Source organism: Sparus aurata, chromosome 15, assembly GCF_900880675.1.
Source record: "Sparus aurata chromosome 15, fSpaAur1.1, whole genome shotgun sequence".
Taxonomy (NCBI): domain Eukaryota; kingdom Metazoa; phylum Chordata; class Actinopteri; order Spariformes; family Sparidae; genus Sparus; species Sparus aurata.
In genome coordinates, this window is record NC_044201.1 from 24,022,092 (window position 1) to 24,046,546 (window position 24,455).

Here is a 24,455-nt window from a genome sequence, read left to right on the forward strand (position 1 = left end):
TGCTTGTGTTTTTTAAAATGCTCGCTTGTTGTCACCTGCTGTAGAGCAGAGATTTGTCGACTGTGCTGTTAGAACCCTGGTTAAAAGCAATGCAAATCTGTCACCAGAAACATCTCAGATGGTGCTTGTTTTCTTCCCACATTCGCTGTGTTTTCTTTTGCGGGCCTCGGTAATTTGTCTGAAGTGTTCCATCACTTGGCAATAGCAGTGTGGGATTAAGACGGCAGCTGCCGTAAATGAATGTAAACACAGCCTTCGCGCCTTCAAACAGCGGCCTCCAAGACTTGGCCTGCATTTCCAAGGCACAGCGTATGTAGTGTGTACGGAGTGTGTGTATGGGCCCTTTCATCCTGAGGAGCATATCTACCACAGTCCTTGATTTATCAAGATGAATCACTGTAGAAGCCACTTCCAGCGTATGCCATGCTCTCTTATAGAAACATATCGCTTAATCCACCCCAAGTTACCGGATGGGTGGCTCTTAGAATGGGCATTTACCTCTGAAATTGGTGTGTATGCTCAACGTTGCATGCATCTAGTTTGCATACAAATAAAGAATTATGGTTGTCGTGAGGCAGGTAGACTAAATGAGAGGACCAGCTGTCTTGATGTGTTCTCATCAGGCAGAACAGATTTCTCTCTCTCTTGCTGAGTGAGATAAAGTGGTTTTCTTTCTTTTTGTCTGCAGTTAATAATTACCAATAATCTATTCTATCATATTTCAAGATCTCCTACATGGCTCTCAATTTTAAACAACAATTAAAGCAATTAAGACTGTCGCGTTCACAAGCCATGTTTCATTCTCTGTAAAACGTCCTCTCCCTCCTTGTCCATATGGTACTTTGCAGCAGTGACATAAGGACAGCTTGGAAAAAGGAGGAGAGAAAACGATATTGCCTCTCATCCTTAATCTGTCGTTTACCGCGTGGTGTCTTAACTAACCAAGCTGACTCGCAAGGCTATGCTTAAGTGGCAACCTAGTCATATCCGAGGATGATGAGAAGTGCTGCACCCAATCAAGGAAGAAGTTTGTTTTCTTCTGACGAGACGCTTTCATGCGTATCAGCTCACGCTGTGAATACGATTAACACGGAATAGTGTTCTGAGGGCATTTCCATGTAAATCTCAATACTACTCCAGCATAAGTGTAATTGGCTTTCTTGTCATGGAGACATATCAGAACACACCATGTTAAATTGAAACAATTAAAGGCCTCAAATGATTTCTGTTGTTCTGTGACAAATGCGTGACAGATTTCTGCTATTGTTTGCCGTGCTTTGCATAAAGGTCCCGTGTTCAACAACTGTTTAAATGGGGCTGTACAGATGACAGATCACCCAAGATTTAAAAGCTGTTTTCCGTTATTGCCGGGGAAAAAAAAACCACAAAAAAAAAAAAACGAAGAGGAAGCCATAACAAATGATGTGTTATAAAAAATATCTAACAATAAGGAGATGTGGTCTAAATCAGCCTGAATGTGATTCTTCAAGCACTAGATTAACATGAATGTTGTATTTATATTATCACAGTTAATAAAAGAGGGCCTAGGTTATGTAGCTTGGAGTGCTAATGCCATTATAAAACTGTAAGGCAATTACTCTGTTAGCTCTAGCCTGAGGTAATGAATGCATTTAGAAGCATAGGGCCATTAGATGAAGGTACTTCAAAGAGCACAGGAAGAGAGATTCATTTAAATACATGGGTAATTGCTTGACATGAACACATTTGTAATATTTTCTCCTTGTGGATTACACAAAGAATTGGAAAAGAATGGGCTTATGCTCATTTTGGGAGGAAAGAAAAGAATCCAAAGCAATCAGCTTAATAATAAAACAATATTGAGTTTCCACTTTTAATTTCATAATGAATCTAATTTGTTACAGAAGAGAGAAATTGAGTGTGATATAATGTGATATCCAGTCTATTTGTCCATTACTGCCAGAGGGCACAAAATGGTATTATAAATTGTCTTTTTTATATTATGAATAGAAAATTGTTTTATAACAAGATCTTAAAAAGGAGGGTGAATTCCAAAGTCTCTCTTCACTTAACGCGATGCCCGCAAACCAATCTCCTTTCTCATCACTTGACTGCTCACACTTATTACTTTCATATTCACCCTGGACTTTGCATTGAATTTTTATATCTCCACTCCTCCCACAGGGTCAGACTGTCATCTACGATGTTGTCTTAGAATTACGAGGTAAACTTCAATCAGAGGCAGCTTCCCCCCTTTTTTTCTCTGTGTAGCAACAATATTAGCGTGCATCCCTTGCTATCCATGAGCACTCCCATATTGGCTTTCTGTCTCCTTACAATTACCACGTGTCTTACTGGTCCCAGGGAGAAGGCTGGTGGAAATCAATATAGCGCAGTAATATTATCAACTGGAGGGTGAAGTCATGGGAGGGGGGGGGGTATAGAGGCGGTGAGTGGGCTTGGTGTCGATTTGCCTTTCTGCTAATGCACACCGCGCGTCCTCCAGCTTTATCTTCTTTTTATAGAGTCTCCCTACCTCACCTGCACCCTGTAATGGCTGCTCTCTATATGCTGTTTCTGTTCTCATTCCAAATGTACATGCCAGCCTCAGCCCGCCGCGGGCTGTTTTATTGGGAATGTGCTTTTGACCCCGAGAGCTGACCCTCAGATGGCAAGCTTAACAATGACGAATCACTTGGTGGGATCATTTACATGCCCCCTGAACCCCATATTTGGGTCCATTAGAGAGCAAATCAAATATTTATGTTGTTTATTGGAAGTGCAGGGTTTCATCTCACTCTGTGATTGTTTCATGCAAAGGCTGGGAGACCGTGCTATATTAAGTATACGCGCAGCCAGGAAACTAATCTTGGGTTCAGTGTCAAAATCTGTCTCACAGACCAACAACGCTTTGTATTCAAGGAAAAAGGAGTAAGGTTGCTCCGTAATAAAGCTTTGTTTGACGTTGTTGCTCTCTTTGTTCAAAAAGATGTGGAATTTCGCAAAGACACTGTGACTTTATAAAATTGAGAGAGCGCAGCGAGATTGACCAGTGATGCCTGCGGAGATGGAGGAAGCCATGTGGATATTAAAGGTAAGTGTACTTTACCTTTTGGTCTACGTTTACAGTTGAAATTAGAGTAACATTTCATGTCTGGGTGTTGTTTCCTGTCTCCACAGGGACTGAGTCTAATTGAAACACTTCATATACTGAACCTGGGACTAGCTGTGATGCTCCATTTCTCCACACCGCTTTGGTCAAACGTCTATAGCTACCACACAGTCTGTTCTTTATTAAATTGTCCGTTGGACGTTAATGATATTGCTGTGTTGCATGCTGGGATTTAATAGATAAGGTCTTTAAAGGTTTTACAGTATTATTAAAACTCTGAGGTGGCCACCGCTTTACTACATGCCAAGGGGTTTTGAATGTACTAATCAGTCATATTATTACACCTGACACATCTGGAACGTCAGTCAACGAAATTGTTACTGGCAGGGTAGCAATTAGTGAAAACACACAGATAGATTTTATCAATAGGAAATGGAAAGAATAAAAGAATCAAACGGAACACAACAGAGTAAAAGAATCAAAGAGTTTCTGCAGGGGAGGAAAATAGAAAAGAAAAAAAAAAAAAAAAACGCGTGCACCTTCATGCTCAGGTTTTTCAATATGGCAGCCTATTCATGTGCCACACCGGTGCGTCTGAAATCTGACGTGGCTTTCAGCTCCTTCACCCGGGTTCAAAAGAAAACAATAAGAAAGCCAAAGCATAATAACATGCAGTCTTTGTCTATTAGCCGCGGTAAGACGAGGGGGTTTACGGCACAGGGTTCTGTAAACAAAAGATTAAACCAAATCGAGCTGCAGAAAATGAAAGGAAAACATGAGTGGGGTAATGAGGGTGCAGACGTCGTTTCTGACCAGATTACCATCTCCACAGACTACTGGAGAGGAAAACGCCTGATTGAGCTATTTTACCACACAGAGAGTTTACGCCTCTACCCACACACAAAACCAATACCATTACCACGCTGGTTAGTGGGTAAGCCACATATGTGGAGCAAAGCTGTCACGGTTTGGGGTCACAGTGCTCAGCGTTGATGGTAATGTTGTTTTGTTTATTTGTCACATTCGAGAGTATTAAGGCGTCGGGCAGCCAGACAGCTCTGTCTCATGGCGGGGTTTTTCCTGCAGTGGCACACACTGACCTTTGGTAACCTCTCAGGATCGCCGGGGTGTCTGGGGATGACCTTCTGGAGCCTCTGGAAACCATAGTCGATGGTTGGCTCATTCAGGGCTGAAAAGAAAAAAGACAGGGGGAGATAAAAATTAGAATCATTAAGGGGCTAATTTTGCCAGAGAAGGAAAGAAACTAATTGAGAAATCTGCTGGAATTTACAGTACAAAAGTCATTTCAGAATGCCTAATTTCAAAGAAACCTCAGGGGCGAGACGATGTTTTATGAAACATCACCGGCTTCGGGGAAGCGAGCGACGGAAAATGACACGGGCTCCTCTGACACTTGTGTCACCGAGTGTTATTCCATTAACAGCCGTGATGACCTACATCAGTCTGAGAATCCTTCAGAGGGACCCTCCCCCTTTCTATCTGCTTGAGAATATTGACTACAGCAAACTACATAGCGGGGGTCTTTTAATCTAACAGAGCTTTAATAATCTGTGAAAGGCTGTCCACACATTGATCTAGTGTAAGTTGCTGTCATTTCACCCCTTCTGCACCAACTGTACTGCAACACTGGGCCCGTGAAATACGGCGGCAGATCCCATGGAGCCATTAATCTCTCCCACCCCTCAAATAGTAATCTGGGGCATGAGGCATATTGGGCGATGAATCAGAGGCACAAAGTAAATGAATCATAACCCAGACTTTGGTGAGAGCAGGGCGTTTTATGTCTGACAGTCCTAATGGGTAATTGAAGGCTTCCTTACAGCTCCGCCTGATTCTAAACAATCATGTGTACACTCATAGGCAGGACAAGGCGAGGGCGGGCGGGCGGGCGGGAGGGAGGGAGGGCAGAGGAGAGAAGGAGGGGAGGAGGGGAGGAGGGGAGGAGGGGAGGAAAGGAGCAGTGTAAAGGGGGAAGGAATGACTTAATAGAGAACATCACTTCTCAATGTAGATATCATTTTCAGGAGAGTAACTCCGCCGAGCAAGGCGCTTCATAAATCAATGGCTTTCTATGGAGACTAATAAGAGCTGCCTGCCTCTATTCATTGTTCAGCCTGTAATTTGGCCCATCACTCATTACTCAGCATGTAATTTCAGCATTAACACCGCACAGCTCGCTGAACCTGCTGAACACCAGAGAATGTGAAAGCAAGCGAACACCCCCTCCACACACACACACACAAACCGACACACACACAGACTCGCACAGAGGCAGGCAGGGCCACTGAAGCACAAGCCGGGGAGTCACGGCAGGAAAACGAACATTTAGGCTCCTCGCTCTTCCTTTTGTTCCCTTTCGTCTAAGCACACATGCGAGCGTGTCTACACACACACATACACACACGCACACACACTTACTGTACCTACTCACGCATACGTACGGTAGTCGTGTACTAACACATGCACCACTTCTGCCAAAACCTGAATGCAGTAATTGCCAGCTCGACCGTGATCAAATGGAGCAATTATGTGTTCAAGCATGGACAATGCGGGGTGCTAATCGATAGCGAGGATCTAGCTCGCAGATACAGTGTCGTTCAGCCCTACCGGCCCGGGCAGGCACACCTGAATAAACCCCACGCCACAACAACATACACTGCTGGAAATCTGATTTGACATGTCATCATGCGTCCCGAAACGACAAAGGTCCGCTGCGGAATGTGTGGCGGGGGGGGGGGACGCCATCTTCTCCTTAATAAAGGATTGATCTGCCGTATTGATCGTACATGACAAGGCTGTAGCACGGAATTTGCCCCCTTTCTTTTGTTATTTCCACCCCCTTTTCTTATCTATGCACTCTGGCAAGTACATGTGTACACACACCGGCATGCATATGTGTGAGTGTGAGTGCGCGTGTTGTGTGGTTGTGTGTGTGTGAGTGCACGTGCCCGGGCCGAGGGAGAGCGTATGTGCACGGAAGCCCTGCCAGACCCCGCTGCTCAGTGTGATGTAAATTGTGTATGTGTAAAAAGCACTCCATAATCAGGCCATCCATCATCAGAGGCTGTCAGTGGGCTCTCTCAGGGTGATACATCACGCTCTCCTGTCCTCTGCCTCAGCTGGGGCCTACACAACCCGCCAGGCATGCTGGGAACACAGCCGGAGAGACGTACAGTACAGGACGAGACCTAAGGTTGGGAGAGGTGTTCAGTCTGATGTGCCTTTGCAATGATAATGATGCCCTACTGTAAACGCAGACCTGAGAATTATGATAAATGTGGTTTGGAGGGGAAGGGTATCCTGCACCTTTAAAGAACACTTCAGAGTGGATTTATGCGGCATACGGAGGAATCCAGACGCGTCATATAGAACAAAAACGCGCTTAATCTCAACACATGGCTCAATGTTCCTCAGCCGCGGTCCAAGCGCCAGGCATGATCTCCGCATGTCGACATGTCGCTATCTCATCTATCATGGAGATGATCTTTGTAACAACCCCGGCGTAATGAAATTGGTGACACAGACCGCCATCTGCTATTGATTTCATGCAAATGCTTTTGACAGCTGATGGAGACTTGCATTAGCGCTAAACGGTGCTGTCAGTTGATGAGTTGACAGTTTTGTAGTCGTGGCATGTACACTGGTGCAGACAGACACAGACAATGTCAATAATCCTGTAAGAGCCGCTGATGATATATACTGAGCACTTATATTGAATCTGGAGAATAAATGTGTTATGTGTGTATTCATCGCGTCGCTCCGCACATTTCTTCTCCCCGAGCAAAGATTTTCTTTCATCTGCTGAGCTTTTACAAGAGTCATTGGGGCTGCTCCTCTTGCTTTTCCTTAAACCACACACATTGACAGCAGCATTTCCTCCCCCCTGTTCACTCCCACCTCTTCACCCCGTGTCTTTTTTAATCTTTGGCACATTATTATGTTCCCGACTTCACACTCTGTCGTAAACTTTACTCTCTTCTAAAGATACAACGGGCAAATCTGGCGATGCCCTTGCATGACTCCATGCATGCCAAAATTGGTTTGGCCCTCCTCGTCCTTCCAACACAATATGGGGATAAAGAGGGAGGGGGGGGGGGGGGGGGGGGGTTGAGGGTGTGGAAGGAGCGTGCCCGCCCCCCCTCCCCTGTTACCCCCCCTGTACGGATTCTCAGTCGCTGCAAGGAAACATGAAACCCTCCACACACATCCCATAAATCCTGCACTGGGTGGGGAGTCTAGCCGAGGGGAGGAGGGACCGAGGAAGGTGGGGGGAACTGAAGGGGGGGAGGTATGATAGGGGTGGAGGGTCTGGAGCAGGAGGGGGGGGGGGGTCGCTGGCACGTTCCAGTCACGCCCGCTTCCCGGCTCGCGGCCAATCAATACCACTTTCCTGTTTTAGAGGCGGGTAATTATGAGGTGGAGAGATTGTGTGACCTCTCACCCCTGCTGCATTACTCGCCTGATATTAAGATAAATTGCCTGATTTTGGGTAAACATATGCTGCAATTCAAACTGTCAGCACTGGTTTGCTCAGGGATAATTTGTATTGATCTCCTGGCTTCTTCCCCATTTTGCTTACTGACCTCATGGATAATTAGAGAAAAAGAGACACGGGGAGGTAAGGCAGGGCTTGCATTTGAATACTTTGCAGGAGAGATGAAGAGCAAATAGGAAGGGGGGGGGGGGGGGGGGGGGGGGGGGGGGGGACATTATGGACCAATAGAATTTTCATTTTCTCTCATTTTCCGTCCTGATTTTGACAGGCTGCATATTTTGTTCAATTACAACACTTATATCTTTTTCCTCTGCCTCCCTTCTGGTACATATAAAGAGATATAATTGGTCATGGATTTGTTTCCAGGGTTTGATTAGAATTTAACGGACGTAATGAGACAACAAAGTGACAAGCAAATATTACGTTTAACAGCCTCCGACCAAAATAATTAGTGCCTTATTTGAGTAAAAAAAAAAGAAACACAGAAACGGATTTCTCGACAAAGGGAGAGAGAGACTCGCTCCTTCTTCGCGGAGGTCTGGATGAAAAAAAAATTTCTACGAATATTTTCAGACATTTTCTCACTCTGGAGAGCGAATGATCATGTTTCAGAATATGAAGAAATGGAATGCATGACTCGGTGTGCAGCTGCGACCATATCATTTCCAATTTTGAATATCGCGCATGCGCACGGGCCGTCCGTGGCAGGGCTTCAGTGGAAATTCCTCTGCCTGGAATGTGCACTTCCCAATCTTGTTTTGATCTGACGCCTTAATCTGCCCGTCGCCTTTCATGCTACAAACACATTTTCTCTGAGAGCTCCTTTAGCCGCCCCAGCTAGCCACTTCACTTAAAATGTAGAGTGGATGGCGTGTACATGGCATCTGAGTGTGGTCTGCTGCTCCTTCTCCGTGTTCTCCAGAAATAGGACACGAGTAACCGCTCTGCAGGAACTGTGTAACATGGCCGACGTTGGCAGCCAGAAGTGCTTACATGGCAATACACCACTGTGTGCCCTCGGTCTATATGGAAGTGGATTGAGCACATGTATTGACTTACAGTATCGGGGTATAAACATAGGGAAATGTTTGAGCAAAGCAGTAAATTTAAGGGAAATTGTTCCTTGTTAAGTCTATGAGCCTGAATGGAGGCTCGCACAGAGCACTAGCATTCCTGCCAGCCATTACAGCTTATTACGATAACTCTATCTTTCCAGGAGATAAAAACCTAGCCTTGTTGCCATTTGCCAGCTATTACTTTCGCTAATTATACTTAACTGCTTCGAGCTTATCTCCACTCCTCCTACACCATTGAGCAGTTATTTTTTTCTTTCCCCTTAACACAAATTAGAGGTGGAGTGGGAGTTGGAAAGGGGGAGACAGATAAACAGCAGAGGCAGAAGTTCATTCAAGTGTTATTGCATTTGTGACTTGTCAAACAGTCTAACTGAAGCCTTCTAGGCACCTGCAGTCTGTTAGATGGATGCGGTTCAGGAAAACGGCATCAACACACATAATGACCTCGTCTCGCTCGCAGAGAGAGTGAATATCTTCTCAGTGTTACTTGTGAGGAGTTAAAGTTGAATGCTGTGCATACAAAGGAGGTAAGATATTCAGAGGTCATGCTGCTCCTCCACAGTGTACATATGTTTCCAGTGTTGAGAGAGGAGAGAACACGCATGCACATGTAGAGACCATCCTCAAAAAACCAAACCAAGCCAAATTGGAATTTTTCACAGCAAACCCACGCAAAGCAAACCTCATCTGTTTCAACACTGACCATATCATCTCCATCCACTGCAGCCAGTTACCACTGAGTGATTCCATCTCCAGCAGTCTCAAGATGAACAGGAAATTAAAATTTCAAAGATCTGCAGTTAGGATAAATCAATGGAGACAGATCAATGTTCATTGAAATTTCATGAACTTTGAGCCAATACAGATGAAAAAAACCTAGACAGTTACAGTCTCCAGCAGATATTGCTCCTGCAACAGATAAAATGTAATTAACACGGTTAAAAGGGAGCAATGTTACAGATTGCACATCCATAATTTCTGACTCCCTTCATATCGGTCGTATTATTAGAAAGGGCCAAAGACACCTGTTCAATCCTCTTAGATGACATCTAAAGTATGTGTGCCACTTCTCTAAGGACGACGGCGGACTTTCACACATTACCGGCCAACAGAAATCAAATGGGTTCCCTTCACAGCTGATTGCAAGCGCAAATTAATATTGTAAAATGAAGATCAATACATGGACGGGGCGCAGATCGATGACGGCTAAATTACGGCCGCGTTTTCCCCCTCATTCAAGATGAGTTGTGTTTTCCTCTCAAAGTCAATACCGTGCTGCCTCCCTCATTCATTTCTCAATAAACTTGCCGATGAATTTCAATCAAAATGCGGCAGTGGGAGGAGGAGGAGGGGAGTTCTTTTAAAGCCCGTTGGGTGTGGATCATACTGAAAATGGGGCAAGAAGAGGAGGTAGAGAAAGGAGGAGGAGGAGGAGGAGGAGGGGAAAGATCCTCGTCTATCAAGAGCCCCCCTCCCTGCCTCCTCCGTCTATCTTTCCTGTGGCAGAGGACTGATGCTGTGACTTAGTGAGGACAATCCATTTTAAGAGCCATTACAAAACAGACCTCTAACACTACTGTGGGACAAAAAGTGGGTCCAATTAAAATTAAATCAATGAATACCGTCCTCACCGCGAGGAAAAAAAAAAAAAAAAAAAAAAAAAAAGGAAACACACACCCATACTTTCATTTTTTTTCTTGAAAGATACGCACAATACATTTCACAGAGAGATGTAATGGGGGGAAAATACATGCTCAACTGCAAGTACTTATTTCAATCAATTTCCCGGAGCTGGATTTCACAGGTCACTTGCTGATAACACGCTGCGGAATAATGCCACAGTGTGCTTCTCAAAGCCTACCTGACAAGCTGCCTGACAGTGGGGGAGTGCGAGCACGTGTCACGTCAGCCCTCTAATTGGACACAAGGACCTTCCTCCGTGGAACCTTGTCGCGCTCCACACAAGCTCACAAGGCCTTCAAACCAGGCCCATCTCGCTTGGCAACGAGTGTCTGCTCCACTCCTGTGGAGCTGGTGCTAAATACCAGAGTTGTAATGAGACAGGCAGGTATGGGGACACGGCTAGTGGATAACATGCTTTGACACATGCTAAAACTGTTGTGCCAACTGGTTACAACCCACTTGACTGTGGCGATGACATTTATAAATCCCTGTTTCATCCTTACGTGCTGCAGTTCATACTGTGGTGTGATTTTAAAACAGAAAGAAAATCAGCAGATAAATTGAAAATTCTCCCAAATCTGAAATGGTGTGTGAAGAAGATTTAGGGACTTTTTTTTTAAGGCACAGTATTTAATTTCTGCCACTAGGGGTCTCTCAGTCAAAACAAAACAAAAGACGTAAGTAGTTGTTGTCTTCATTGTTGAACAACCACTACTGCTGATGAAAATCTATCTGACGTGACTGCGGTGGAGATGTTTACGAGCGAGATAATGTTTTATTCATGTTATGTTTAGTCTGTTTGCTGACTTCCTTCCTCGCGCTGACTCTCCCGGAAGTTAAAGCGACAGGCGACCGCATGAAACGCACCGACACTTGAACAACATTACGGATTTCTCTGTGTTTGAACATTGTTGGAAACATTGAGGATAGAGTGAGTGCACAACTCAACAAAAATGTTTTATATCTTTGGCAAACTATATGTTAAAAAACTCTCCAGAGCCTTGGTTTGGTTTGCCAGCTCTGGGCTACTGTAGAAACACAGTGGTGCAACATTTCAGACTCTGTAGAAATGAAAGGCTCTAAGGTAAAGAGCGATTTTTAATTTCAGGTGATTATACACTCATGAAAACACAATTATGAATATTACATTTCTCTCCCTAAATCCCCATTTAATCCTGCACACTGGACTTTTAAATACACAACACTTATACAGAGCTCTTGGTGTGTCCGTCTCCAAAGCCGATCTGTTTACATACCGCCTGGAATGCCTTTGATTATAGCATATCTTTGCTGTAGGCCACACCCCATTTACTGACCAGGAACCATCGGAGCGCCAAACCCAACCCTGCAGGACAGGAAATGAAAAGGAAGCTGTCCATCTGATCAGCTTCTGAGACTTGGACTTCAAAGTGACGGCAGGGCGGAGAGGAGTGTAAGGATAGGCCCGATTCACCAGCTGAACGGCAACAGGGCCCTATCTGATGTGGTCCGATAAAGACGTCTGAGTTTGTTTATTTAATTATTTTTTTTTTTCTTGAAAGGAGGGTCCGTGACTACATAACATCGTGTGCCTCTTTCTAAGAGTGGCGCAGGAAGTGAGTTTAATTTGGGATTTGAGAGCTGGATATCACTATTTATATCTCTGTTTTGCTGCCGGTTTAAGTGCATGTAACTAAAAAGAAATTAAGATAGCTGTGCAACACTCATGACGCAGGAAATTCTAGTCGAAGCTTAATTAAGGAGACTTTACTTGTACACCTTTTCCATCCCTTACCAGGCTGACATTTCTTGATCTCGACCTGTATTGAGTGAAGCACACATGACCCTTTTGTCCTTATGTTGATGAATGACTGCCTCATACCCATTTTGTCAGAATTTGGTGCAGTGGAGTCGATAGCGTCACCTTGACGAGGGAAGTTTGTGATCCATCAGCCCTCAAGGCTGTCTGGCCTCAACTAAGGCCTGGCAAGAGCAGCTCACTGTATGGGGGCATCTACTCCATCCAAAATCCTTCACCCAGTGTGCTGCGATCTTGTGAGGTCGAACGGGCGGCTCTTATTACTGCCGCTTTACAGTGAGGGGAGGAAGAGAAAAAAAGAAAAAAAAAAAAAAGAGAGAAAAAACACTTGACTTGTACTAATAGCTGAGAAGCCATGCTGGTCACCAAAGGTCTGAAGACGAAGCACCCTGTCAGTGCCCAGCTTGGGAAATTAGCAAATAATGTTCCCTTCCCCCTGACAAATGTGTGACAGCTCGCCTTCGCCAATCATTCTCGCCTAACGTTATGATGCATGTCCTGGATCCCCACTGGAGGATACAGGCGAAGTTTACTGACCCTCAATTTACCCATGACAAATGGGGTCCCGGTAAATGTGCGTTTTCTGGGGCGCGGAAGGGGTTCATTTTAAGCAATCCTGGTTATGTGGATGTCACTGATTAGGATAAATAGTGGCTGAGTGTGTTAGGACTGCTTGCAGAACCATATTACCAAGGGCCTGCATCGCTGCCCCTGGAGGGGAGCGCTCGTGGAAACTTGGCCAAGATAGAAAACCAAAAGCTCTGATGCAATTAGGGGCTTAAATTGGATAAATTGTACGCTCAAAGTTTTTATTTATGATTTACTCTTTCATACAGCGCCGTAACTACACGGTAAAAAGGTTAAGATGCTGCAAATGGGGCTGAAAATTGAGAGTTTTTGTTCGAGAAATATCTGATCAAACCGGCATGTTTGCGCTGCTTAATAAACTGGAGAGTATAATAAAGTATTGACCTCAGGTACAGCCAGGACTTTCTCCTTTTGATTTTCTACAACCTTGCTGACAGTTGGACCAATGGATAACCAATACATGGATTTAGACGGAGGACGAGCCAGCAAGCTCGAAGGGAACAACATCTTGTCGGAAGGAAAAAAAAGTATAGACTGTATAATAACTAATATGGCCAACATGTCGTTCCTTTAAAAATGTGCCAATTAAAACACAGATATAAGCTCCTTGAAGCAGTCTGTAAACTACGGCCTACTAAAGTTTTATATAGTATGTCTGTTTGTCTCATTAGTGTTTTAAACATCCAATAGTCAATGCCAACAGGATTATTTGACATACACTACAGGGTGCTCTCTTTCTGAGAATGGATTGTGAGTTTTGGAGCCGTTCCAGGGTACTAACCCGAGTGAGGACGTGTCCCTCCGCTGTTCGAATTGGCTGCAGTCTCCTCTGTGTTGACTCTTGGTAATTTGTGATAATTTCTTAAATTGAGCGAGTTAAATCTCCACAATTAGGGTGGTGGTGCAAGAAGAGTCAACATGAAGAAGAAGAAGAAGAAGGAAAGAAAAAAAAGAAAAAAGTCTAAAAAGGCAGTCCTCTCAAGCCGCGCTCTCGAGTCACGCTTGAAGCCATATGCTTTGATAACCAGACCTTTGATACGCACATGTTGCTCTCCAATATGACATCGGAACATTTTGTGCCTTCCTAGACAGCACTGTGTCACTTACATGCCCTTTTCAGCCCATGTAATTTGCTATTGTAACTCGAGGTCATTCCAAACCCATTTGCTCGTGTAGTGACATTTATTTTCAAGTGCCGTAACACGCAGGGAGAAAAGCTGTGGTCTGAAATGAGCTGTTTCGCTCTTAAATACATGATCCACTCTCTTGCACTCAAGGCGTCAGCCCCATTCACTTTTTAATGTCTGAGAGGAGTAGCTAACATCCTTTCACCTGGCAATTACTGTACATATGGAGTCAATGATACCTCATTCTGGCGTTATGCATTCTGCTCTCTTTAACGGGTTCATTCTCTCAAGCGTCAACCCTCGTACAATCAGGGTGAGCCACACAGGGAATAGCACAGCGGAGGAGCCGGACCTGTCTATTGGTGACTTTCTCTTTTAATTCAGCGCACTAATCAATTGTACCACCGTTGCCTCCAGGGGTAATTGTATCTTTATACTAACTGGAAGTGAGTAGGAACCCAGGGAAGACAGAGAGGAAGAATGGGGTGGGGGGTGGGGGTGGGGGGGATCAACAAAGATAGAGAGTAGGGGACACGTTTCCCCAGTAAAACCTGATGGTAATCATCCCAATCCGCTTAGCCTCTGTGACTAATGGGGTCTGTTCTTAAGGGACCTGGCACTTTCACCAGGGTGCTATAGAAGCCATTAATGTCTTAACTTATACACCTTCTCAGGGCTGTGCAGTAACACATGTACACACAGACACACACTGGCGCACACACATTTTCTCGCTCGCCCCTTGCACAAACAGACACACATGCACTTACGCAGCCACACTACACTCCTGTTTCATTATCCCGGTGCCTTGTTGGCCTCTGCTCCGCTCCTGCTAGGGAGGTTAAATGCAGGAGAGCCGGGCCAGACTGCACGGTTGGAGGAGAAGGGGACGGATGGCTGGGGGTGGTAGGGGCGGCGGCGGCGGTGGTGGTGGTGGTTTGGGGAGCAAGAGAGAGAGAAAGGAGGGAAGGGGGGGACTTGATGAGAAACAGCTGCCCCAGGATGGAGGGGTCTGGATGGGGGGTTTCGGAGAGGAGGGGAGGCGAGTGGGGGGGGGGGGGTCCGGCCCCCACTTTGCAATTCTGCCGTGCTCAAGGCCAGGGCTGTGCTGGAGGCCTGGGGGAAGTGAGAGTGCTTTGACGCGCCCCCGTTTCATTCTGCCCATCAGAGTTAGAACAGACAGAGGCTTCCAGGTCAGACAGGCTCTGACCCCCACAACCTCTGTCTCCTCACCAATGATGACAGATAAGACCACCACTTCCTTCTGTTAGCCAAGATAATCAGATCCCTTACTTATAGTGTGACACACACACCCTTTCTCTCTCCGTCTCTCTCTCTCTCATGCGCTCTCGTCTCTGTGCACACTTTCTCTCCAATGAATTCATATTGAACACACATGAGAATAACTTCAGACCCACTCATGCACTTAACCTGGATATTGCGTTTCTAATCTGACTCGTAAAAAAAAATGAAACCACATTTTGCCTTACAAAATCATCAAATTAGCAGGAAGCACTATCTGTCTCACAACAGGGCAGATAAAGAGAATTGGCAGAATGAGTTATCCTGACAGCTTGAGTTTAACAGAGCTTGGCAGCGCCCTTGCATGATGGCAGGTCAGAGGGGGATCGAGTTGCACTCGTAGGTGCCCCCTCCACGAAAAAACCTTTTTCGCTAGCAGTGCAGATCTCACACATTTTAACATTCAGCGAGCGGGGCCCTGGTTAGTTCATTATTAGCGCCTGGACTTGGGGCTGAGGGCTCCATCCAGACAGAGGATGGAGGAGGAGAGGGAGGGAGGTGCAGCGAGGGAGGGAGGGGGGGGGGGGTGCACAGGAGAAGCCTGGAGTAAGAGAGGGAGTGAGGAAAGAAAGGTTTTGACTTACCAGTATAGACAAATCTCCCAGGGGCACCTTTGCAGAACTGCTTGGACTTGTAGGACAGCGTGACTTCCACAACACCGGGGATGTGCCGAGGTGGAGTCTGGACGCGGATGGCGTGAGGAGTTATCAGCTGATCACAGAGGGAAAGAACAGAGATAATGAGCCCTCTGAAATATCAAACTAAGAGAGTCTGTGCGGTTAACACAAAGTTTGATTTGAGTGGATTTTTCAATGCAAAACCAGCTGAATTTCTGTACCTCGCTCCATACGAGCATGGTGCCGAACACGACTTGTAGGCCGTCGAAGAAGTTGTCTCCTATGATGATGACGGTGGCTCCTCCGGTGGTCCATCCCTCACTGGGGCTGATAGCCTTGATGCATGGGGTGGCTGCTTATCCAAGACAAAGAGAGAAGAGCAAATTCAGCACCTAAGCTTCAACATTCGTGCACATGTCTCCTTCCACAAAGACACATTACTGCATCACCTCCACGTTCAGCCCTCCATGTCTCTCTCACAAAGACATATCATGGAAATTGCCCCCCTGGAAAAAAAAAAAATGATGGATTTGTCCTTTAAGGCACGAGAATCAAAATCATTTATCAGCGCGCTGGAGTGGTGTAGTTAAGCAGACCCTTCAAATGGTCCACTTCACAAAGGCTAAACGCCGGGCTCGCCAGGAAAATGATTTGATGGAGCAAATTATGTGTCAGGGCAAATGTAGCTATCAGAATTGATTAAGCATGCGCCCGCATGTACAGTAGAATTTCAAAGTTGAACACATCTTAAATGAGTCAAGAATAGAGGCTGTTAAAGTGGAAATGACAAGCTAAAGCTTTGCTGGTTCATGTTATTTCATTACCTTTGTTCTGCATATGTAGTAGTACGGTGCAGGCGCACTGAGTGTAGTTTCAGGTTTCATAACGTGAAATGCGCTCATGAATTATTCAGATTGAGTTTTTTTTTTCTTTCTTTTTGTGATCGATTCAATCCATTTCATATTGTTTATTACAATGCTTTTCATCTGGCATGACTTCTGCAACGTAGCTCTGCCATTCATCAACAGTCTGGGTTGTTATTATAATCTAATTTGAGTGATCTGGTGCCTCACATCCACTGTCATTTGATGCATTACCTTAATATGGTGTTCAGCACAACACCGTGTTTACAACAGAAATAGCATGACGGCTCGCCATAAAATAGCAATATCAAATTTAATGTATTTCCATCAATATCTTTTAATACACTATGAATTGTGCATGTTTTTTCCTGCTCCTCAAAATGTGGGCAACTATTCTCGCAAGTTCCTTTATTTTTTTTTTTCTCTCTTCTTCTTTACAAGCTCACTTCTAAACCTCTATTATCCTTTCCATCCAGTAAGTAAATCACAGTCGGCCATTGTTGTATGGATCACCTCAGACAAGACATCTCCCTTTGTTTGCCTTGCTGTTGGGTCTGTTCAGGTCATGTTTGCTCTCTCTCCCTGCCCATAAAGTGCACACACACACATTGGTACTACAGGGAATCTGACTTTAACAGGCGCTGTTGACTTCATGCTAATCACCTCGTACAGATTTTCATTTGTGAGGCCTGGAGGAGTGACATTTGCTTTCCTTAATTGCGAAGCGGAGCGTCTGAAAGAGGACCAACCCTCTATGGGCATGCTGGGCCCCCTCTAAGGGCCTGACCTTCATCAGTGCGGACGATTACAGCAAATAATTCACCCTTCAAAATTACTGTAAACAAATTGACTTTGGGGATGAGAGAGGAGAGGGGGGGCAGGAAGGAGGAGGAGGAGGAGGAGGAGGAGGCAAGAAGAGGGCCTGATGGTGACGGTGACTGTTGGGGGGCAGCTGCAGCCTGAAACCTACGACAGGCACACACAATCACGCACAAACGCACACACAAACACAGACGCACCACGTCGGAAATCCCAGTGCCCCCTCCCACACACAGAAGGACCCATGGAGAGGCAGCGACTGAGGCCCTAAGCCGTCCACCCTTCTGCCTAAAAATTTGCATATGTCTCAATGCACAGACAGAGAGGGGAGCATGTGCTGAATGGGGACCGTGGCGAAGTGGATTACACAGTCAGCGCAGGCGATCTGATGACAGACACGCACAATGCCCCCTCAGCAGATGATAGGCATCATGAGGAGTGGACGGATGAGGATGCAAAGAGCCGACCCGACGGTCTGAGTGTTGCATCACTAAGTCTTTGCAAACTTTGGGCTACAGTAGAGGAAAAGCTCTCGATTTGAATCCATATGTCGCGGCTTGTTTCATTTTTTTACATGCTGAGTTGTTACTCTGGCCGTTTCCGTTTGTGTGCTTAAATTCATTTCAAGATCCACTCTGCTGCGAGATGACCCCAGGCAGCCGATCTGTGATCCGTCCTAATCTTTTCACTCTCTAGCGAGGGTTAGCTCGTAGAGGACGTCAAAACTGATCCGAGATCTGAGCATAGGAGGTCCCAGCTCTAGTATTGTGACACTCAAACAGGTCTGATGTGGCCCCGCGAAGCCGTCCTTTGTTCTGCCTGCTGAAATGTGTTGTAATTGTGCTGTGGGATGTCCAGATGGTCGGTTGATAGTGCAGCTGATGGGATTATACCTTTTACCTCTCCCTGGGCCATCTGTTCCCTTTGACTCTCTCTCCCTCTCTTTCTCTCTCTCTCCCTCTGCCTCCCTCTCACACTCAGCCTCTCTCTCCCTCACACTCTCTCCTCCTCTTTCTCCTTTCCTCCTCTGCTTTTTCCCCCCTTCCTCCTTTTTCTCCCTCTCTTTCTTCCTCTTAGGCCCAGCAGTCTGGATTCACTTGTCTTTATTGCATAAACCCTAACAGCATTACAGCCACTTGGCATGCAAATGAGGCAGGCGCTGCAGGCTCTATGCTGAGTCTCCTATATTGTCTGGGGCTCTATAATGGTGAAACTGAGCTAAGGAACGTGTGTGTGTGTGCGAGGGAGAAAGAGGGTCTGTGCGTGTCGGTGCTGCGCTGTTCGTGTGTGTGCGTGTGTGTGTGGTGGGGGGGGGCGAGGATGTGTGTGTGTGTGTGAAAGACTCGGCTATTTGTGAGCATGTTTATGCACCTTTGAGCCTGAATCTATACATGTTTGAGTGACAGGCAGCCACAAAGCACATTCGTGTCTGAATGCATAATATGCTTGTTGTGTGACAGTACACACAAGTGAACAAAAATGTCACATGGTGAGATTCAGTCTGTCATCGCCGAGCGATCCCGTCCCTGCGCCAATAGGGGGCAGCACCTCTTGATCAATGCGAGGTGAGCGGCACAAGTGCAGCAGTGTGAGCTTCAGAGGAAGGATGCCTCTCTGTCTCAGCCACATATCTGAGGCTTCTCGCCCAGTGAACTCGCGGGGAAGAATGTGTTGCTAATTTAAAGCACGCTTGCCTGTCTGCCTGCTAGTTGTCAGAGCAGTATGGAGGACATGGCTGGAATTACATTTTATGACCGGGGTCTCCTTTTTTCTTTCCTCACATGTCACGTCTCTGTTTGTTAAAGGTGACTCAAACAAAGCGAGTGATCGCTGTTGATGCATGTTAAATTAGTTTGTTATGGAGGCTTGGAGGGGGAGTTTGAAAAAAAAAAAAAAAAAAAGGAACTTGTAAGAGCACACGCGGTTAAGCAGAGGGAAGGTGTATTAAAGTTATTAGACAAAGACATGTTCAACGGGGCGGTTGACAATAGCGTCTTTTCTCGCTTTACGGGGCGTCACTCTGCTGCTTTGAAGAGTGTGGTGAAGAGAGGAAGAAAAAGGATGGGTTGGGGTAACCTGTAAAGAACACAAGCACACACACACACACACACACACACACAACACATGGGAGTCCCATGGGAGCGGGGGAACATGGAGGCGAGGGCTCAACCTCTTTAATTGCTCCCCTCATTAAGAAACTGGTTGCTAGGCGATCCACACCTATCGTGTCATAAACGTGAAACACACAAACAGAACGTCAGCGAACATAATGACTTTGGTGCTCCGGGCAGGACTTTAATTATTTGATTTTGTTCTCCAGTAGAGGAGTCATTAATAAAGACAAAAACAAATAGATTAGCTTTTTCCCCCACTAGGACTAGAGAGCACCGAGATATATTAATTGTCTAGTCTTTTTTTTTTTTTTTTTATATTAGTCGTTGTTGTATTAAACATTACATTTGCTTTTGGTGATAGAACCATTAATGCCCATTAATGTGTAGAGAAGCTTGTTTTAGTCAGTGGTGTATATAAACTGTTTGCCCAGCCGTAATTGGCTCTTGAAATCTGAAGATAAGCAATTTGCACAATTGGCCCGAGTCAAGTTCTCTCCTTTCTTTTTCTTTTCCTTACAATCTTTCAGCTGTGTGTGCTCCCATCTGCGAGCGGAGGCCACGCGGGTCATAAGGTTATGTTTAGTGCATTTTACTTTTTGGATTTCCCATGGTTTGGTGGTCCTTCTTTTCTCTCTCTTTTGGCTGAACAGGCAATCAGTCTATCATATGGAATCAGTTGGAAGAAAAACAGTAAGTTCTGTTTTTCTCATAGGCCGCCCCCCCCGCGCCCTCCACCTCCACACACACACACACACACACCATCAACCCACCCTTCTTTCCCCCCCTCCCTTCCTCTCGTTCCCCTTTCTCCCCCTGTTTCAGCTCTCTCACAGCTAAATCTGCAGAACCCAATGACAGGAAATTGACCTCACAGCCAAATTCTTAAGCAATTTGATCATGTTTCACAGTGGCTTTTAGGACAAATGTAGGTGCATTAGGAGACTGGAAGTAGTATAACATTTTGAAAAATCATGACTTGGCCTGAGAATTATTGCTATCATTAATGGTATCAAAATGATAAAACACACTAAGTGGTGCATACTACTTCCAGTCAAAGCACAGCGATAGGTATGAGGGAGGCAAAAAAGCAACTTAAAGAGTAAAAAAATTAAAGTGATGGAGGAGCAAAAAGTTCTAGAAGCAACTAGAAGCAACTAGGTGTGTGATTTGTGAAAAAAAAAAAAATGGTAGGAGGTCGAAAAGAAACTATGAGGCGAAAAAAAGGAGCGTAGCAAATCATAAGATGTAAAAATGTGCCTACCATTCTCCAGATAAGGAGGCGTACCTTCTGAAGGGTCGAGTCTGCGAGCCCTTCGCCCATGCTTGGAATTGTTGTGTACGAACATGTTGTCGGAGACAGCCAACACATGGCCGTCCACATTGACGGTCGTCGATACGACAACCTGCAACAGGAGTGAAGGTGAAACGTGTAATTTAATAACAAGAAACAGACAGATTTTCAGAAACATTCAGGGGAAAAAGGGGGGGGGGGGGGGGGGGGATACATAAAAGCTGCATTCAGGGCACAATTGATGAGCAGTGTCAAACCTCTTGAAGTGGTTGTTCTCTTCGGACATATCACATTACGGTTGCTTCTCAGCCATTTTGCTTTTGCTTTTTAGTGTCTTGCATTTGTGTACGGCTAATTGACTTTTCAATCACTAAAATACCATTTCCGTTTACCCACTCTACCAACTGTCATCATAGCCGAAGCTCAGAATTATTGATCAGCTTGTCCATCTATTTGAGGATGGAAGGCCTCCCTTTTAAAATATTACTGGAGTCATTAGCAACTGAACCGTGCCCCATCCCATCACTCAACAAACATTTTACTAGGATCGGATTCCCGGCCACACTCCATATTTCATAATGCTTATTTTTGTTGTTGTTTTTTTGGCTACCACATCTCCAAACAGTGAGCCGCATGTGAATGGCCAAAGTGTTTCTGAGCCGGAAACAGAGAGCCCCTCTCAGGTTTGCTTCGCCGGTGAGTGACCTCGGTGTAGCGGTGGAATTTAGGGGGGCGCTTTTTTTTCTCCTTCTTTTTTTTTTTGGGTTGGTTTGGAAAGGGTGGGGGTGTAAGGGGAGGCGGGGGAGAGAAGGGGAAGTGAAAGAGCTCCATTCTTGTGAGCAGGTTCAGAGCTGGGCCAAGCTGAGGATGATGGATTGGGCCCTCTCTGGCCTCCAGCTGGTTTTTGGGGGTAATAAGTGGAGTGGAAGGCATGCAGAATACACAACTTTGGCCACAGAAACACCTATGGCGGAGCATCTGGGAAATCTATTTAGGGAAAAATGGCATACTATCTGATGGACTGAAGACAAGGGATGAACCTCAGTGGGGGAAAAAGAAATCCAAAATTATGTTGTCTTTCGACTTGTTATGCATGCTTTGGGGTGATGCTACAACTTTCTTCTTTCCTGCAATTCTTTTGACACACAGGAGTGAGAGGTGAAAGCCCTTGGTGGCTGTCATGCATCAGCCCACATTCACCCTGAGGGAAGATTTGAAGAGGCAGGGGAGGTCTGATGGTGGTGACATCAGGAGGGGACACCCTGTCTTGTCTGTTTCATGTCTGGGCTTCCACCTGGAGGAGGCTGGCTTGTGTGTCTATCTCACAACAGTGCTGTCAGTGACGGACGCCCTCCTGTAGTTTGTCGCTATCCTGATAGGACAAATCACACTAAACTCTCGCTCTCTCACCTTGACCTAGTGGGCTGCTCTGTGGTGAAAATGTCTGGGTAGGATGGATGGATGGTTGGATAAATGGATCAGCGAAGGCGGCGGCGGCGGCGGGGGGGGGTGTCAATAATTTCAAGGCTCAACTACCTGACACATTAGACGTGAGAGGGTTAAAAGATGCAGTAAAAGTGGCCGACAGTCATGTCCTTTTAGTGTAAATCGCGGCATTTTGTCAGCTCGCGATGATGATGGTTTTCAGATGGCTAAACAGAGAGCTGCATATGCGTGACTTTAAGTGCATGCATATGTGGGTAAGAATGAGAGAGGGGTGTAGAGAAAGCAAATATATACACTCCTAGGGCATGCATCCATATGCGTGTGTGTCTGCGTGTGTGCGTGCTTGCGCATATGTGTGTATAAGAAGGTATGCGTTTCCGCTGCCAGACAGATCCTGAGTTAACACTGTTGTTACATGTGGTTGGATCGTCCTCCCCTCTGCGCCGGGGCTCAGAAAGCTGTCAGGAACACAATTGATGGCACTCTTAAATCCTATATCCTTATTTGTGTCAGATGGTATTCCCTAATAAATATTCTGTCCAGAGCGCACAGGACACAGAATAGCCTCGCTCTCCCTTCGCCTGGTTTTTGCCTCCTTCAGTGCCAATAATAGAATTGTATTCATATGTGAGCGTGTGTAGCGCAGTTGTGCATTTATACACCTGTGTGCGAGAGGCAGAGACGGAAATAGTCAGAGCATATGTGTGAAATAGATTCACCTGGAATCTGCGCATGTCTCGTGGATTCCCCGCATTCTTCAGACAGTTCTGATTGCACTTGAGAAAGAACTTTAGGAAGAATCTGAAAGAGAGAGAGAGAGAGCACAAAACAAAAAGAAGAAACCATTAATCGTTGTACCTTTCAAACGAACGTGTAAGTGAGAGTCATCAAACGCTCCCACGTCTGATCCGTTCACCCAGACAGTCAGAAGCAAAACGTGACGCTGCACTGTGCGAGGAAGCCTCCGTGTTTATGATTCCCCTCAAAATCACGAGCATCAGTCTCTTTGTCATCTCGTCGCCTCACCTGAGTTCATGGGTCTTTCCCAACACCCATCTGCCACTAACATACAGGAAGTCACTTGATATTCCACCCACCTCTTTAATCCCAGGACACCCCCTGTGCAATTAAAGTTCTCCTGTTCAATAGGGAAGCAAATGAGGCCCACCTGTGACCAGGTCTTGTTTGAAGAGCATCAGGGATAAAGGACCTAACAAGGTGAGAGCGCGCCACAAAACTTATAGTCCTGTCAGGCAATTAGGCGGACACTCCTGGGACCACCGTATGCCACACACACACACACACACACAAGCATAACGCATACACACACACACACACACACGCACACACCCATGCACTTGTGGGTGGGTGAGGCAATTATGCCACAAATTACAACCTGGCTAATCGTCTCTGAACAAATGTCACGTCTGAGTGAGATCTGGGCTTGGTTAGTTTGTAAGCTGCCTTCCTCTCCCGCTTTCTGTCGGGGTCGCGCAGAATTTTGTTGATAAAGCCTCGCATTGAGAATATCAGATGTGGCCTTCGCAGACGCTAAATGGTTAAAAAAAAGAGGAAGATTAACAACGAGGCGGGCAGGAAAAACCGTCTCAGATGGAGCCCATTGTGTAAAAATCTTACACAACCACAGAGAATAAACAATGAAATTGACTTGTTGTTTTTGCAAATTCTCCCCACAGAATCATGACTGATTGTGCTTTTGCTTTCTCCGATTCATTATAAATACCGCGCTGTGATATTTATTTTTCATCACATTGCACTGGCAATATACTATATGCAATACTGTGGTTGCAACTGTAACACTGCCTTGGCTCGCAGAATCACAGCGGCTCATTGGATTACCATAGATTGCACCATAGATTGCACGGCCATTTCATTCAGCTAAATACAGTGGCTTGTGTGGCTTGCGAGGACGCTTTCACAACACTTAAGACTTCTCGTTCGCCCAGTGGGATCCTGGCCAGGCCATAAATCAGAGTCTGAAATGACCCTTCTAACCCTGGCCACATTAACACATGCACTGGTCATTTAGAAGCGTTCTTCGATAGACTCCTATACCTTGTGCTTCGCTGAAGGGCCCAGGAGGGAGAGGAGAGGTGAGAAAATATT

The 24,455-nt window shown here is 45.7% G+C and overlaps 1 protein-coding gene across 4 annotated transcripts in view; it reads right to left on the minus strand.

Moving 5' to 3' along the window:
* The window catches only part of LOC115596729 (transcription factor COE3), a 69,334-nt gene that overhangs the window by 5,832 nt on the left and 39,047 nt on the right, over nucleotides 1-24,455 (minus strand). For 2 of the 4 annotated variants that reach the window (XM_030442114.1, XM_030442112.1), the window contains exons 7-11: nucleotides 23,048-23,129; nucleotides 20,877-20,994; nucleotides 16,017-16,147; nucleotides 15,763-15,889; nucleotides 4,192-4,280 (exon numbers count right to left, since the gene is read on the minus strand). In XM_030442114.1, coding sequence (XP_030297974.1) covers nucleotides 4,192-4,280; nucleotides 15,763-15,889; nucleotides 16,017-16,147; nucleotides 20,877-20,994; nucleotides 23,048-23,129 — 547 coding nt within the window. Of the gene's footprint in view, nucleotides 1-4,191; nucleotides 4,281-15,762; nucleotides 15,890-16,016; nucleotides 16,151-20,876; nucleotides 20,995-23,047; nucleotides 23,130-24,455 lie in introns of all 4 variants that reach the window. The other 2 variants (XM_030442113.1, XM_030442111.1) reach the window with 1 other exon arrangement.